Here is a 17852-nt window from a genome sequence, read left to right as displayed (position 1 = left end):
TCCTCTCGCCGTTCTTCCTCTACTCTGCTAATCAGGAACAGATCGGCTGCAGGAGCCGTATTTGTCAACAGAGCTGTCAATCATCATTATTACAGCATCAAATAAGTAATTAAAACAAGACGTAAACCAGCATGATAAGAACTAACTATAACGACAGAAACCATGTTTGAGAAAAAAAAAAAATTGCTGTGTATTTTATTTTTTAGTTTGACTCATGTCCCATCTGTTAACATGGAGGAGGCGGGCTTTATGACCTATACTGCAGCCAGTCAGCAGGGGGCGCTCGAATTGTTTTGGCTTCACTTTTAGGGAGCTGTCATGTCGTCCATCTTTTTATACAGTCTATGACAGAAACCAAGATGCATTGCACGGTAACAGTCCGGCCTTTGTCTCCATCCGCTGCCTTTCTTCAGCTTCATACTTTAATACTGTGGCTTATATAAATATAGCTGTCAGTCAAAATATAATATAATCTGCGTTCGTCCATAATGTCGCCTTTTCATTAATTGTTGCAAAGTTAGCTCGAGTGCAATCCAAGCAAAGGCAGGGGCTACAAATCGAAGCTGAATTAGCCGTTAGTCGTTCTTCCTGCACACCAACTTCGTGAAATCACGGTGCTGGTGGCAGGAAGAATAACAGATTTTGCAACTGCAAGCTGCACTCAGGGGAAGACAAAGAACACCAGAAACAACTACTAACTGATGGTTTGAGAAAAATCAAAATTTCCTTGAATGTCTGCCTTTGTGTCAGCATGATTCAAACTAATGAATCTTTGTAAGCCTGCACTTCTTCTCTCTGACTGAGCTTCATGTATTCAAGTAAGTCTTTGTTAAAACAAACGTCAAACTGTCTGACACAAACACACTCATTGGAGCAAACATCCGCACACACAACCGTGTTTCGCAACCATTGAGAAAATACTAAGTATACCCCCTTGATCTCCAACAGACACACAAGAAACAGATCAAATAAATCTCTCTGGACGTTTTCTCCCCCCTCAGCAGTCCCCCCAGAGATGTGGAACTTAGAGGGAGACATTTATGGGCGGAAATGCTGGTCACATGACCACACTCACTTCCTCCCTGAGGACTGTGAAGTCCCAGCAGGCAGTTGTTCTTTTCCCCCAAACAAGGAAGTGATAGCCTTGCATAAGCAGTCCTTAATGAGGATCAACCTCGGGGGGAGGGGGGGCGTTCAGTCAACATAATGCGACGTGACATTTGTTGCACGTACACGAGACCTGAGCTGTGTTTGGCTTCAACTGCCCTTCCTCAAAATGTGTCCTCTTTATGCACTCACACATGTTCAGACACATAAGGGTAAACTTAGCTTAGTGTGCAGGTCACACGTACAGTAACACCACTACCCTGTGTGTGTGTGTGTGTGTGTGTGTGTGTGTGTGTGTGTGTGTGTGTGTGCGCGTGTGTGTCCATCCTCCAGGTGAGATGGAGGAGCTGGAGGCCCTGTGGCTCACAGGGATCTGCCACAATGAGAAGAACGAGGTGATGAGCAGTCAGCTGGACGTGGACAACATGGCGGGGGTCTTCTACATGCTCGGGGCCGCCATGGTTCTATCACTCATCACCTTCATCGCCGAGCATTTGTTCTACTGGCAGCTGCGCTTCTGCTTCATGGGCGTGTGCTCCGGGAAGCCCGGGTTTACCTTCTCCATCAGCAGAGTGAGTGTTTTATTTTAGGTCTGACCTTTGTCCTCCTGACAGAAAGATAACAGGCGAGGTTGTGTTTAAACCACTGGCTGCGGTTGAGTCGTATCGAGTCAGTCAGGGGGATGGGATGACTCACCTGGCTTACCTGTGGCCTTTTTGGCGCTGGCAGTCAACAAAACCCAAATCATAAAATCTTGCCAGCAGGGGGCGACTCCACTGGTTGCAAAAAAGCCACATTAATGCAACCAGATGAAAAAACGACCCTAATTCTGAGTTGATTTATTACCTCAGTGAACATTTTCCCAACAAGTTTATGGTCTTTAAAACTGCATGAGGTTCATTTGGTAAGTTATGTTCACATAAAGAATAATATGGATGATAAAGCAGGTTATGCTTAAAGGTGGGCTACCTGTGTGGCGACCTGTCAACCAGGATAGAGACATGACATTATGCGTATCCACCTTATGAGAAAGGGTGACGTCCAAAATGCCGAACTTGAGACCTTAAAAAGAAAGTCCACTTTTTATATCGAGTCTATGGGGGCGGTGTAAGCAGAGTAAAGGTAGGTACGCTCAAAACCAGGTACCAAGTTATAGCTTCTCTGAGCCCCACAGTTGAAGGCAGAGTGATAAGCCAGACGTGACAGAGGGAGACAAGACGCAATAGTCATTTCATTGGGGTGATAAGGACACATTTTCAGACCATCTCTCCTCATAGGCATTTCTAATGTTGTACTTTTTCTGGGCTTACAAAGAAAAGTTGTTTTAACTTCCTCAACTCCTCACACCAGTGCACATAAAACTTGGCCAGTGCTGCATGTCGTGAAAACTGTTGGACGCAGTAGTGGGAAGAGGCACAGACATATTCATAGCCGCAAAGAGGACATCATAGTCAACTCTTGAACAGTGTGTTCATCCGTTAAGGACAGTGAAAAAACTTTTTCCTGGATTGCCACAACAGCCAAGAAGCAGCAAGTGCAATGACTATTAATATCAATATGTTAATTGACAGCAAAAACAGCTTCAGCCTCAGGTCCTTAAAGGGTTAATAAATCCCGCAGCCTTTGAGGAATCCTCTGTCATGTGGTAGAAATAAAAGCTTCGTACTATTCTTCACAATCGGAGCCGGCTGACCTGCAGGTGTGTTTATGAATGTCTCCGCGATCGTCTCGGCGCGGCTACGACTCTGTACAAATGGGTCACTTAAACAACTTAAGCTCAGAGTTATTGAAGCAGGTTGTTTGGGTCCATATAAATAATCACTAGAGGTGTAATTCATTTGCATAATGTTACCTTTTAAGGAGGGGGGGGGGGTTGTTGTCGCATGCAAATTGTCTCAATTATTGTTTGCCTGAGAAAAGGGCACCAGTGTTTATGTGTCTGGTGTGAAGGCTGAGGGTGTTTCTAATTGTAATATCATCTGGTTTACACCTACTCAGACGAACCCGAAAGAGCTGGAATACAGATCTGGCCTTGAGCACTTCAGAAACACTCGTTTTTTATTCTTGTTTTTTGTTGAATTGGCAGCAGTCTCCCTCCCTTTATAGCTTCTGAAACTCATATTTTTATGCAAAACATAAGCACCGCTTTTTGCACGGTAGCTTTAAGATTCACTCTAAGCTCTAATGCGCTTGAGGCCGATGTTACTTGTTGCGTTACATCATCCATTTTAAGTGCATACACGTTTCAAAAGTGTCTCCTTTTTACTCAAGAGTGCTTTTCCACAGCCAGATAGCTCCGCCGTGCCTGGTTCAACACACGAGCTGCGCGAGAGAAAGGAAAAAATATCAGAGTTAGAGTTCATAGGCAGTGTATAGAAAGTGTAAGGATGGACAAGTGATGAGGCTACAAAGGGATAATAACATACAGAGGAAGAAAAAGTCGTCCTTTACAGAGAAAAAAACTGTGCCGAGACAAAAGCAGAGAAGAAAAGACTAGATGTGCCGGTAACCTCTGTTCTATTACCTTTCACAGCAGCTGTAGTAGCTAAAGATGAAGAGAGATAAAGACAGACAATCCCATTGGAGCGGCTGCCGCTCACCTGAACACCCGGAAACGGAGATAAAACAGACACAAAGAGAGAACGGAGGCATAAAAGAAAAGGAGGGGTCGACGATTCAGATTCATGAATGTAGCTCTGCGACGGGGAAAATGACTAAGAGACAGACAGAAACTGTTTCTGACAAGTTGACGCCTTTGAGGAACGTTGGCCCGCGAGCCGGCTGGTGGGTAGTGTGTCCTCGACCTTTCTGATTTGGCTGTCGCTGAGACCACAGATTCCCTCAGTCCCCATTTAAACACGCTTGTTTGACTTCACTCACAAAGGCTTTCCCCTCTCTTACTGACTAATCAAAACAACCCACACGCACTGATGGATTATGACATTTTAAGTGGATGATTTCGATGCCTGTGTCTCTGATATCCGTACAAAGTCAGTGATTCTTTACAGCGTTTCTTCATGACAAAAAAAGAGTCAAATAATCCTGAAGCAGAAAGCCAGAGTCAGCTGAATTTAAATGACATTGATTAAACCTATTGATTGGTGGTCAAAACCATGAGCTAAGTTCATCCTGTGTTATCAATCAAGGCTTTGATCAGCTCGTTCCCCTCTCACCCAGTTGTCTGTGTGAGGTGCTTAAGCAGGAGCTGTGAGGGCCCCCTGAGAGAAGTCATTCATGAACTCAGCCCGTTACTGTTTAATAGTGTGTAAACAAGAGGGTGGTCAGAGGGAACATGACAATACATTAACCTCTTTGCCTCTGTCTGTCTCTGTTTGCCTCTCTCTCTCTCTCTCTGTCTGTCTGTCTGTCTGTCTGTTTAAGTGTCTGCTGATTGGCTCCCTCTCTCCAACACTAAATCTCCTCTGGTTCTCGATTCTTTAACTGACACCACACGTTTACCTGTGGTTTTCCTTTCTTTCTCATACCTTACCTCTCTCACTCTTATTCTTCCTTCCTCCCATGGCCTGTCTCACCCTCTCTTTCTCTCTCTACCTCCCTTTTTCTTGTAATTTTCACACTCCAGGGTATCTACAGCTGCATCCATGGGGTACAAATTGAGGAAAACAAGTCGACCATAGACTCACCCTCGTCCACCATGAAGAAGAACATGAACAACACCCACTCCAACATCCTGCGGTTGCTTCGCACCGCCAAGGACATGACGGCCGTCCCGGGCATTAATGGCTCTCCTCACGCCGCTCTGGAGTACAGCCACAGCGGTCGTGACTCTGCTATATATGACATCCAGGAGCACCGACGCAGCCTTGTAGGTCACCCTGCAGACTGTAAGTCGGCGCCTCCCTACCTGCCCGAGGACAACATGTTCAGTGACTACATCAACGAGGTGGAGAGGACTTTTGGCAACATGCCCCTGAAGGACAGCAACCTGTACCAGGACCATTACCTGCACCACCACCCGGCCTCGGCTCTGGGTATGTCCGGCCCCCCGCCTAATAGGCCGCGTAGCTTAGGCAGCGCTAGCTCGTTGGAAGGGGGCATGTTCGATTGCGACAGCTTAGGGGGAGGGGTAGCACCCATCTTCACCACCCAGCCCCGACCCTCCATGACTCACAGGAACACCAATAAGTTTGACCTGATCGCTGGCCACGCCCCCTCGGATTCCAACCAGGTTGGGTTCAAGGGAAGCAATGTGTACGGCAGGTTTTCTTTCAAAGGAGGTGCATCCAGTACGGGGCTCATCGGGGGTCAAGACAGGTACTGTGGAGGGGGAGGGGGAGGCTCAGGGGGTGACGATGGGAACATCCGCTCGGATGTTTCGGATATATCTACCCACACCGTGACCTACGGAAACCTGGAGGGCAACAACAAGCGGCGTAAGCAGTACAGGGACAGCCTGAAAAAGAGGCCAGCCTCTGCCAAGTGCAGACGGGAGCAGGACGATATAGAGCTGAGCGCCTTCAGGAGGAGACCTCACCACCACACCGTCCACCACCACTTCCCCCACGGGCCCCTGGCACACCGCACGGTCTCACCTTCCCTGGAGCGGAAGAGGGGAGGCGGAGGGGGTAATTCTTCACCTTACTTATTCCGCAAAGACAAAGAGAACCTGAGGGATTTCTATGCGGACCAGTTCCGCTCCAAGGAGGGCAAGGCCAAGTGGGAGCAAGAGGGTGGAAGTGGAGGAAGCGGCGTGGGCGGTGGTAGCGGTGGTGGTATCTGTAAGAGCTTAGTTCCTGTAGAAGACTTCCTTAAAGGTAAAAGCAAGAAACCAGAGTGTAAAGGTGGGCTGGGGTCAGTGTCGGCAGGGCAGCAGGCTCACACCTGCTGGGAGAAGGGGGTTCCTGGGATAGGAGGAGGGGGTATAGCAGGGGGTGACTGGGAGTGTCGTAACTGCCACAGTGTGTGTCACCATAGTGCAGGGGGAGGAGGCACGTGCCAAGGAAGCGGGGTTGGGGGAACCAGCAGTCGCCCCAGCTCCGCTTCCAGCAAACGTTGCGACTCGTGTAAGATCCAGCCGAGCAACCTGTACAACATCAGCGAGGATAACAACATGGTGTTCGCTGCAGCGAAGAGTAGCGTAGGACCCAGCCAACCACAGACTCAGGCACAGCGCAGGAAGCTAGGGCCAGGTGGGAGGGTGTTACGGAGGCAACACTCATATGACACATTCGTGGACCTGCAGAGGGAGGGGGCGGGCCGCATGGGAGGGGCCGGGGGTGGTGCTGGGGGGCAGTTTCCCCAGCCCCGTAGTGTGAGCTTGAAAGACAAAGACCGTTCCATGGAGGGCCCCAGCCCGTACGCCCACATGTTTGAGAGGTATTCAGCGGACAGGGATTCTCCCATGTTCGGAGGAATAGGTGGAGACAGGGTGAAAGGAGGCTCTTCCTTCAGTTTGTTCCGTGGAGGCGAGGGTGGGTTGCGTCAGCGGTCGGTGGGGGAGAGAGACCTGAGGGACAGAGATAGAGCTATGATGGGAGGTGGGGGCTGTGGTGGTGGTGGTGGTGGTGGTAGCAGCAGAGGGGCCGGGACTTACTCCTTGTCTAAATCTCTCTACCCAGATAAGGTGAACCAGAACCCCTTCATCCCAACCTTCGGCGACGACCAGTGTCTATTACACGGTGCGAAACCGTACTACATCAAAAAGCCACAGACGCAGCAACAGCAGCAGCAGCAGCAGCAACTTCTCAACAACAGCCGAGGAGGAGGGGACTTCCGCGGCTCCATGGGAGCTGCCTCCTATTTACCCGCGTCCGCCACAGCTGGGGTGATGTCCAATGTGGCCCCCAGGTTCCCCAAAGAGCTGTGTCTGGGCGGGGTGGGAAACCACCACGGGTCCAGCAAGCTACTGCCCACAGGCAGGGACACATTAGGTTTGGGGCCGGGACAGAGACCCTTCAACGGTGCCAGCAATGGACACGTTTATGAAAAGCTCTCCAGCATTGAGTCAGACGTCTGAGGGTGAAGACAGGGAGAGAGAGAAGATGGAGTGGGTGAAGAAAAGAGGGTGATGGAGGGCGAAAAAAGAGAAACAGCACAGGCTGATGTCTTCTCTGTGTGGAGGGAACAAGCAGACACAATGCCGTGTGTGTTGTTCTCACTCTACTAAATGGAAAGAATTTGGACGATGCACAGAGGCCACTGCAGGCTAAGCTGTGGAGAAGTCCGGCGGGAGACGAGATTTTAATGAGAAGAGAGGATTCTGGTGCTGCTCCGACGCTCAGAGAAAGATAGGGAGGGAGGGAGAGAGGGAGGGAGGGAGGGATGGATGGAGGGGAAAGAAGTGAAATAAAATCTCCGGTCTCTGCTCTCTTCACATGCTCGTTGTCTTTCCCTCCCTCCTGCAGTCCTTAACACCAAAACAAACATTTTGTTTAGCAACGGAAATACAATCATGAATGAGAAATCAACGCTTCTGTTGAAGTAACAGGGTACACTAATAATAATTGTATTGATAATGTTGATAATATTATTGAATATTATTCCAGTGTTTAATGATGATCGGTTGAATTGTTTTTAAATTTGATTTATTTAAATAGTTCGTGTTACATATTTGTATGATGTTGATTCTTTCTTAGCTTACCCATATTACAGGAGACCGCTAGATCAGTTGTGGATCTTTTTTTTGGGTTCCTGTAATTTGGACTCTTCTTTGCTATTAATTCTTCATGTTTGATTTTTTATACTTTTCTTACATTTGAGTGCTGTGAAGTGTATGTGAAGGCATGACTTGCTGAGTACATCTGTGTACTTAGAAATTTGCAAAGGTCTTTTTTTCAGCTGCAAAAGCAACATCATCATACTGATTTGCCGTTTCCTCTCGTACTTTTTGCTCGGCAGTACCAAATGGGTCTAACATTTTGAGCTGGATGTGCCTTAAAGGATTAATACTGATTTTCTAAACATAAGATCTGCTCTGTTAGAAGACAGACCAACCTGCAAACAATTGGTCGATTAACTTTAGGGAGAAAATACAACCTGAAAAGTCTGATATGGGGGTTTTAGTTTCAGTAGCATATCAGACTTTTGGGCCTTTAACAAATTTTATACTTAAAATAAAAACACACATTGCTGCAGTAGAGGAAGCTTCTGAACAGGCCCCCTACAATAAAAAAACACAACAGCAGGATTACAAGGGTTAAAACCACAGTGCCATGATATTACACATTCCCATTCCCCCCAAAATGTCAGGTACAGCAGAGCCGTGTCGCTGCAGATGAAGAAATATGATTTTAAAATACAATGTAGAAGCTTCTTATTGTACTAATAACAGCACAATTAATCTGAGCCTCATTACTCCTCACCTCCTTAAACCCCACCGTTCATTTCTCGCCTAACATTTGACCCAGGAACCAACTATCCATTAAATGCATCCCATTTAACGTCTGCTTGTTGCTCTCAGTGCTTTTCAGCGGGTCTGAGTCAATTGGCCGTGACAGTTTTTGCAGTTCAGGACAGCGACATAATGGACTCTTAGACTGAGGCCTCTGTTACTGGAATGAGCAGCCTGGCATGTTAATTATTTCATGATTACAGCCATAAGCCCTGTCTGCTGTATGAGACGGTCACATTTAAATGATGGGAAGAGTACAAGTGTTAAACACTGGGGACCACGGCAGGCTCGTAATTCCCACCACGCTGGTACAGCATCCCAAATAACCTCATGAATTAGTTTTGCAAGCTCTAACTCTACGGCTTTCAAAGTTGTCATAACACAAAACATTTATACTTACTTTACAGCCTGACATTTGTGGGAAATATGATCATCAGCTTTCTTGTGAAGGGTTACATAACAAGATGAATACCTCTCTCCTAAGTCTGTACAGTAAATATGACGCTAGAGCCAGCAGTCGGTTAGCCTAGCTTAGCATAAGGACTAAAAACATGGCTAAACAGTTAGCATGACTCTTCTAAAACGTAACAAAGTTCAAGAGCTAAGAGCACATCTAAAGCCAAGATATTAACATGTCACATGTTTGTCTGTTCTGTAACGTTCTTGGCAGTACAGTCAGAATGACGTTGCAGTGAGCACTAAGTTGCAAAAAACACCAGTTCTTGCATGTTACTTTAAACAAACAAGATATAATGTTTTGTTATCTTTGGACGGAGCCAAGCTTGCAATTGTCGCGTTTTTAGTCTTTAAGCTAGGCAAAGCTAACTGGCTGCTAGCTCTAGCTTAATGCAAATATTGATCTTCTCGTCCAACTCTGCAAGAAAAAAAAGTGTTCCTTTCAAAAAGTCAAACGATTCCCAAAATATGAACAAAAGACAAATATGAAAAAATAATTAATTCCGACTCGGGCATCATTCCTCCCTCCTTGTTTAAACCACTTTTTACCAAACAGAACAAAATGATTTTAGCATTTTCCTCACGTTTCACATGGTGAGATTTTCATGTAGGAAATGATTTGCCCTTAAGCCCCCCGACGGTCCTGTGTGGATTGTGTCGCTGCAGACACTTGAAGAGACAAACAAAAAGGAGGAAGTAAACAGGGTCCTAAAAGCAGGTGTTACATTTAGAGTCACAGGACATCTCTGCTCTAACACACATCAAGACAAACATACAGGTTGTTTTGTGTAATATACAGCTCAGTTAAACTATAAGAAGACTTGTTTTACAGATTATTGTTACTTTAACTTGACTTTTAGTCAGTTTACCAAACCAAATTTAAAAACCGAAGCACAATCTGACTGAACGGGTCCAATATTCAGTTTGTTGTACATCCCAGTCAAAACATTACAAGACTTTCCTTCTCTTGGTTGACAAGTCAGTATGTATGATATTAGGGGGTCTCTGGTGTTTGTGGGGACTTGCATGTATACACTTTTTCTTTATTTGTTTTTTATCTTAACTTTTAGCCCAGAAAAAAAATGGGTGTTTTTGAACAATATTTGGAATTTTATCAATTTCATTGGTACTGATGATCCATGTAGTACTGTAGGTGTGTGTGTGTGTGTGCGCGCGTGCGTGTGTGTGTGTGCTTGTTTGTGCAAGAGAAGACACCGATCTTACAGTCAACATTTGGACAGAACGTTCACAAGGATAGGCAACATGTTTTTATCGTTAATGATTTGCAAAGATTAATTTTCTTGATAGTTTTTGTAAACGGTTTTAAACAAGGTTGAGGTCTTGGTCCATTCATCGTCACTGAAGACGCCTTCTTCATTTTAACTACTTCTGATTTTCTCCCTTTTGAATTTCTCAGTACGTTCGTTTTTCTGTTGTTGTATGTGCCTGATGACATACGCTTGATTACCTCTGTGTGTGCTCATATGGAAGAGAGACAGAGTGTGTGTGAGAGGTTACTGTTTATTGTACCTGTACTATAAAACTGTATGTAAATACTTTACCTCACGCTCATGGACTTTTGATAAAAACTGTACAAAACAGCAGAGAATAGATCTATTTGGAATAAACCTTTGATTCATATAGGTCCCCTCGCAAAATGGCTTTTATAAAGACTTCAGGCCAGGATGTGTGCAATCATTTATTACTACACGGGCACATTTAACAAGAAGAGGTTTTGATCTCTTTAAGCTAAGAAGGTTGTTTTCTCCAAGGAAAAACTGTAAAGCACCATCATCCATCGATACACGGAAAGCACAATAGATTATCTCTTTTGTTTTTGTTCCTCCTCTTCTGTTTTTGTGTTTCGCCACAGAAGATCGAACGACTCCTCCCCCGAGCTGTACAGATTGTGAAAAATGTACATATGGCAAAAAATCTAGTTCACCCTCGCATTTTTTGTATGGAGAGAAATTACTTGTGTGAAGAGAGTATTTCAAACTTGATTGAATATTTAGTAATTTTGAAAATGAGATTAACACAGTCAATGTGAAAATAAGTGCTGAGAAATATTATTCTTCTGTCTCTTTGGAATAAAAGTGTTGAGTATTAATAAAAAATGAGAAATCTCAAACTGTTTGGTCTTGTTTTTGACTTTTTCTCTCCAGTATCGACCTCTCCACCGGCAGGCTACCACAACAACAGGACTTCTTTCACGTGTTGTGTTTAAATGCATGAGTTCATGTCGTAACAGGTCATATCATGACATCCAGCAGGACATCGGTGGATAACGGCTGCAGCTGAGCGTCTTCTTCTACTCTTTCATTGTATCTTTTGTTTGTTCCTTTTGTCATCATGTGATGTGAGCACCATGTTGGACAAGTCGTCTAAAAGGAAACTAAATAAAAGAAGCGTGAAGATTAAAGGTTGAGGCACAAAGAGCAGTGAGGAGATGAGAGAAGTGATGCAAACTGCACCGAGCGGGAAAGATCAAAGTCCCTCCTCCCCCCCCCCAAAATAAAACCCTCACTCCCCCTCTTTCCTCCGAATCTCTTTTACTCCGACGGCCTCGTCCAGCAACAGGAGTTATTTAAAGAAAGGTTTGAAGATGCTTTCTTGTGTGCACAGATCTGGTGGGAGAATTTTAACAGCTGCAGTCGGCTGGATGCTGACACAGAAAAAGGTGAGGCTGTAGAAATGATCGTGTAATTTTATTTCCTGCTTCTTCTGTTTACTATTTCCTCTCCCTGCCATCTATCCTGCTCACTTGTTCACCAAACCAACAACCATCGGGATGCAACGCAACACATGTAACTACTTCTTGACAATTAACTGTTACCTAGCAACTGGCTCTTTTTCCAGAGATGAGGGGGGTGAGGAGAGAAAGCGAGGGAGGGGTAGAAAGAGAGAGAGATTTCTACAATATTCCCACCGCATTTTAACTGGATTGGCTGCAACAATGCATTGACAATACAATGCCAAAATAGGAAAGTACAGCCTGAGCTTAACGCCCACACGTAGCAGTGTAGAAAAGAAGAGGAAGAGGAGGGAGAGAGATGGGGGAGGAGGAGGGGTGGTTGATGTACAGATTGCAGTTTGACTTTAAAAAGAAGGAGAGGGGAATCACAGGGGCACAAAAGAGGAGCTGACAAGCGTGAGTGTGCGACTGCAGGTGGAGGAAGAGAAAAAGGTGAGATAAAAAAAGAACAAGAAGGCCGCAGTTTGTGCTGAGGATGACAAGTGGAGGAGAAGCGGAGAGAAACTGGTTGCTGTAGAAACACTTGGCAAAGTTTTAATGAAGGCGAAAAGTTTCGGCTGTCTGTGCCCACCACACACTCGCACACACACACATGATCACCATAGGCAAACAAACAGTGTAATTATGTTAGCAGATAATAGGCCCCCCCTGCTGGGTCCTCGAGGATGGTTCCTGACTTCAGATGGGTGAAAACAAAAGATGAGGCTGGCGTGAATCAGATGTGATGTCACGTCTGAGCACAGCAGCAGGCGAGCACTGACACCATGTGGCAAAAACACGACATCCTCCGGTCACTGTGTGAAGTTGAGGAGGTGGTGCACAGGTGGATGGGAATCAGTGGACTGAGTTAACTTAAAAACGTTCCTGTAAAGTTAAAGCATGCATCGAACACAGTCTTTAGATTATTAGCTGGAGAGTCCGACACTTAAGAGGTACTCCAGTAATTTGGTGATGCATCTCCAGTAAATGTGGTAGCTCAAAAGAGAAAATTTTAGATAATTTAAAGCAGTAGAGGCTGAAATATCTCACTAGTTTTATCTCATTAGTTCTTAGCACAGCCCAAGCTTCAAAAACACAACCCATGTTTCCCAAAATCTCTTTTTGTAGTGCAGCTTTACTTTAAAAATATATATTATTCTTCAGCCCAAATCTGTGATTACCGGCATGACATCATCCTTGTTACTTTGTTTTCCTTTGCAAAGTATCTTCAGAGCGACAGACGACATCCAATTGTTTCCAAGGTCAAGCATACTCTTGATGATGAGTAAAGCAAACCCCACATGAAAAACAGGTGTCATGGCCCTTTAAGGAGTCCACTGTACAAGCTAATGGTTACTTAGCATATGTTTTGCCTTCATGCTGCTTGTATAAGGACACTTTAAGTGTTCAATGTAAACTGAATAAATACAATTTTATCTTATAAATAAATATTGGTTAAGTATTCAACTTATATAACTGATTTTTATTGAAGACAGGTCCATTCTAACTCTTATCCTATATTATAAAAAACACGTACACCTAAATATAACATGTACCAATAAAGTAAAAGGGGAAAACTAATAGTTAAAAGTAAACTTTGTCCAAGATTAGAATATCCCCAAATGTTGAGGAAGACCATGAGATGTGGTTCAAATTAGTTGGATCTTGTGGTGTAATTTTGCCTGTTTCCACTGTCGATAATAAACTTTAAGACAATGTAACCTAACATTTTTATAACACAGATTCATAAGGAGGTTTGTGTGTGTGTTCTTACTTTATATTCAATCTATATTAGAAGTTGGACATTGAACCAGTGATGTAGTAAAAGTTTATTAAACATAGACCTCTGACTTATTTGTTGGTTAAACTAGTATAATCTCACAAGACAAACAGAGTCTATTTATAATACAGATATTTTACAAAATGAAAGACCTATTTCTTACATTAAAGTAGGTTTTATAATATAAGCAGAGCCTCCCTGTATCACAAACTCTCCCCCTCTTTCCTCCTCTCCCCCTCTCCTCCCTCAGTGTGCGGATCTCTCCCTCTGCAGCAGCGTCACTCCCCCAGGCTTCAGCACTCTCACCCGCCTCCTCCTCACCACACGGCTCCTCCTCGGAGAACTGTACCGGGCCAGACTTGCCACCTCCCCTCTCAGGCTCTGAGGAGTCACAGCCTGGCCGCCTCCTGCCTCCTCCTCCCCCTCCACCCCCTCCTTCAGGTAGCCGTGGTGACGGAGGAACGGTTCCAGGGTTGCTAGGCGATGTGAGAGCTCGGTAATGCGCCTGCGCAGGAGAGACACTTCTCTGAACAAGTCGTTGACGGACTCGGACAGAGGGCGCACCCTGCAGGACGAGCAGAGGAGATGCAGCTTCAGGAAACAGGTCAAATTTGTAAAGAAATATTAATTTGAGCAGAGATATTCTAACATTCGTGAACATTTGTCGTTCGAACAACTGTTTGGTTGTCGAGAATAGGGTTTCCCTTATCTTAAAAAATAATAATAAAGTCCCTTTATTTACTTGTTTACGGCTTTATCTTAAATTTATCAAGTCCACTGTGCGTTTTAAAGTTTGAATTCCCGCTTCATACATGAACCTCTGTACTCTGAAATACAGCTAGGGTGCCAAACAAAATAAAACAACGATAAAGCAAAATATAAAAGCTCAAACCTTTATATGGAGAACTAAATAAAATATTTCACATAAAATGAAACCTCAAAGCTTGTGGTATTTCTGCTGATACGAGCTGCACACGAGGGAGTAGTGGAAAGACTATAAAAGAAGTAAACGTGGACTCCAGGTCTGAAAATTGAAGCAATGCTTTAGTCCCTAAAACCTCTATCCTTTCTAATGGCCAGAGGGGGGCGACTCCACTGGTTGGTTGCAAAACAAAGTCCAGAAACAACTCTACTTCTAGTTTTATTTATTAGCTCAGTAAACATTTTCCTGATGTGTTTACGGTCTTAATCACTTGTTACAAGTCTATTTTATAACAGCACAGTGTTCATTTTGTAAATTGTAGTCACATGTATCATAAAATAGAAGATAAAGCAGGCTATGCTTTAAGACTTGGTAACCTTTCAATGAACAAGTTGCTAACGCGCTGACTTGCTGAAAATTCCCTCAATTATCGTTAACTTGTGGTAAAAGTCACTCTGAGGAGTCGCCTGGTAACATTTTCGGTAAGTTTTATTTAAAACCTTTTTTTACCCTAACAAAATTTGCATCCTCATTATATCACAGTGAATTGTCGATGCACTTTGCGAACCAAGCAAGCGGTAGCATCTCTGCTAACTTAGCGTCTGCTCACATTCTAAAGCTCCGACCTCTTGTCCAAATATTTTTTTGGTCATTGAGTCCAAAACACTCAACTCAAGGCTTCAAAACATTAGCTACAAACCAATGGGTGACGTTACTGCGTGTGCCCACGTCTTATATATAGTTTATGAGACAGACTGTAGTAGAAATAGTCGTAGTAAATATGAACAGGAACCACCTAATGATGTAAAAGACAGGAAAAACAACGTCTTTAAAGAGAACAGGTTATAGTGAATATACATAAGGGGGTGATGGAGTTTGTACCTGGAGTAGTCGGGCAGCAGCGTGCTGGGTTGAGAGTGCAGTAAAGTCTTGATCTCATTAAAGATGCGTTTTCCCCAGGCGTCCAAAACTCTGGTCACACTGCGCACCGTGGCCACATTCACACTGTCAGCTGAAACCCAAACATGACACCATCACATCAGGCATCAATTTCAGGCATTCAACAGCGTGAATGGATCATGAATATTATATAAAACACGTGTTACAATTATGTTAAGCTCCAAATAGTTATCTCATCCCTGCAGCGTGTTTTTAATCGCTGCATTTCATTCAGTTCAGACGTAAATTAACTTCAAATGTTTTAGACATAAAGTGATTTACAGTCCTCGTATCTCTAAAACGTGGGAGATCAAACAGGTCGTGATTTACCGCCCTCTCTGTAGTTCCAGTACCCATAATCCAGCTCATTCTCTTCGCTGGCAGAATGGGCCCCTGTTGCCACGACTACCACCATCAGCAGCATCAACAGAGAGGGAGGGGCCATGACGAGAGGGCAGGCGCTCCCCCCTTTATAGAGAAAATAAGAGAAAACTTTGATGAGTTATAAACGAACAGTGAAATTGTTTATTCTTGTTTTTTTTGAGAAAAAACAAAAGCAGAACCAGCTTGACACGAAAATAAAAGAGGAGATTAAAACCAGTCTTCATGTGTGCGTCAGGTGCAGCAGCAGCAGAAACACACCTGTATCCAACTAAGTACATTTATTAAAGAATGGCTCTCACTGACAGTCATGTCATACTTTTACTTTCCTTGAGTATTTCTTTTTTTCTGCTACTTTAAACAATGACTCACCGTGTTTTATTCAGCAGTTACAGTTCAAGTTAGTTTCCTGATTTGATCAACAACCAGTTTATTAAACATGTCATAATTTACACTGATTACAAACCAGCTGATTATACCGCTCGTCATTTTGGATCACTGATAAGATGATGAATTACAAAACAATATAAAATGGACAGGGGCCATTCTGAAAGACGAGTACTATGACTATTACCCCTTAAATCTGTGCTTCGTAAAGTAAACAACACATGCTAAAAAAGGATTACATAAAAAAAACTGTCAATTACAAAACAATGAAAAGGATAGAAAGACAACCGACCAACTAACTACCTCTGTTTGTGCAATTGTGAGGTTAACAGTCTGTTCCAGATGTTTTTTAACAGTTAACAAAGGTGTGAGACAAAAAGTCTTGTGACTTTAACTCTGTGTTGCCAGATCCAGTTGACCAGAATCCAATCTGACTAAACAAAGAAAGTTTTAAAATGTTCTTTTCTTTTTTTAACTGACCCGATGACTTCAGGTTTTAAACAAGAGAGGAGGAATCAGGATGACATCCATATTTACAAAGTCTGTGAATCATACTGGACAGTAATAAGCTGGTGACTCATTGTTAAAGTATGCAAAATGTTTTCAGGGAACATGAATTTGGACGCTGATCAAAGGCGAAGTGAGAATTAGCTGTGCAAATAATGTGATACAGCTTTCACATCTGGTCAAACACATCAACACTGAGAGTCGAGGCACGAGCCTGTTACAGTTCGTCCTGATCATTGCTGATTGTGTTTGTGCTGGAATAAATACATTTCTAACTTTGCTAACTGAAAGTGAACTGGCTGCAGAAGCACATGCTGGAGACAAATGAGGCGATGTACTCACGACTTGAGATGATGATGATGCTCGGCAGGAAGTCCTTCTCCGATCTGGATTGAACACCAGATGCCTCCTCTTCTATCGCCTCTCCCCTCTGTCGCTGCCCAGGTCTACTATCCTTACTTCTGCCTCCTTCGCTCGCTCTCTCTATTTCTTCTCCTCTTATTTTCTCTGATGCTCCCTCTACCCTCCACTCGAAGCCCTAATATGATCGGGAGAAGAGTGTGGCAGGTCCAGAGCAGAGCCACTTACTTAAACAACTGCCTATTTGGTGGGAGGTGTAGTATCTTTACAGCCCAACAAGCCCAGTTTTGACTCTCTCTCTCTCTCTCTCTCTCCCTCTCTCTCTCACACACACACATACACACACACTATGACAGCAGCTGCTGCCAGATGTGTTGCATGTCATATTCTTTCACCCTTTCCTTACCCCTGTGTGGGGCAGACAGGTATATGTGTCAGAGGTTTAAATGTCACTTTGCTGCAGGATCCTGTTTCCTGAGAAATGTCCTGTTGTCTCCTCAAAACTTGAGTTATGGACCTTCTTCGTCCGTCTCTGCTTCCCTCTCTTTACCCTTTACCCTCACAAAACCTCAGAGCTGTTTTTTTTTATAATTCTGCCACGTAAAACCAGGCAGAGTAATTGTTTTTTTTATTCTGATGGAAAGAAACTGAGAATATCCAATCATTTTTGCAGTGTTTTTAGAGCAGGAAGTTTTAACTCCACAGATGGAAATATTGTACTAGTTGCACCACTACATTTACCTGACAGTCGTAGTATATATAAAAATGCAAAATATAATGCATTTTATATAGATTAAACCGAAAGTAAACCTCCTAACCACCAGACGTGCCTAGTTCCCAGTTGGCAACCCATCAACGCATGTTCCTGGTTCCCAGTCTGGCAGACAGGCCCTGTCAGCTTCTCCCTCCAAAGCCCCGCCTGATCTCT

The 17852-nt window shown here is 44.0% G+C and overlaps 2 protein-coding genes across 8 annotated transcripts in view; one reads left to right on the top strand and one right to left on the bottom strand.

The window, feature by feature from the left end:
• The window catches only part of grin2bb (glutamate receptor, ionotropic, N-methyl D-aspartate 2B, genome duplicate b), a 107299-nt gene extending 97905 nt beyond the window's left edge, over positions 1-9394 (top strand). For all 7 annotated transcript variants that reach the window (XM_069665905.1, XM_069665907.1, XM_069665904.1 and 4 more), the window contains 2 exons: positions 1441-1679; positions 4691-9394. In XM_069665905.1, coding sequence (XP_069522006.1) covers positions 1441-1679; positions 4691-7084 — 2633 coding nt within the window. In that variant the 3' untranslated portion in view covers positions 7085-9394. The remainder of the gene's footprint in view (positions 1-1440; positions 1680-4690) is intronic.
• Positions 9395-13514: 4120 nt separating this feature from the next.
• Positions 13515-17571, bottom strand: LOC138595270 (uncharacterized). The gene is made up of 4 exons (XM_069666635.1): positions 16907-17571; positions 15620-15757; positions 15233-15362; positions 13515-13993 (listed from the first exon to the last, which is right to left on the bottom strand). The coding sequence occupies exons 2-4, from the start codon at positions 15732-15734 to the stop codon at positions 13675-13677; spliced, it is 564 nt and encodes a 187-aa protein (XP_069522736.1). The 5' UTR covers positions 15735-15757; positions 16907-17571; the 3' UTR covers positions 13515-13674.
• Between the last annotated feature and the right edge of the window lie 281 nt (positions 17572-17852).

The sequence above is a fragment of the Semicossyphus pulcher genome, unplaced genomic scaffold (genome assembly GCF_022749685.1).
Source record: "Semicossyphus pulcher isolate SPU_LCO1_2020_fin unplaced genomic scaffold, fSemPul1.0.p SCAF_17, whole genome shotgun sequence".
Lineage (NCBI taxonomy): Eukaryota > Metazoa > Chordata > Actinopteri > Labriformes > Labridae > Semicossyphus > Semicossyphus pulcher.
The sequence above is the reverse complement of the archived record's forward strand: the minus strand, read 5'-3'. Positions and strand labels throughout refer to the sequence as shown.

Excerpts from the sequence above, each read along its gene's own strand:
- LOC138595270 (XM_069666635.1), bottom strand. The coding sequence starts at position 15,734 with ATGGCCCCTCCCTCTCTGTTGATGCTGCTGATGGTGGTAGTCGTGGCA. Across the intron at positions 15,363-15,619 it reads CTGGAACTACAGAGAGGGCG|CTGACAGTGTGAATGTGGCC; the intron begins GTAAATCACGAC and ends TTTGGGTTTCAG. Across the intron at positions 13,994-15,232 it reads CTGCTGCCCGACTACTCCAG|GGTGCGCCCTCTGTCCGAGT; the intron begins GTACAAACTCCA and ends CTCGTCCTGCAG.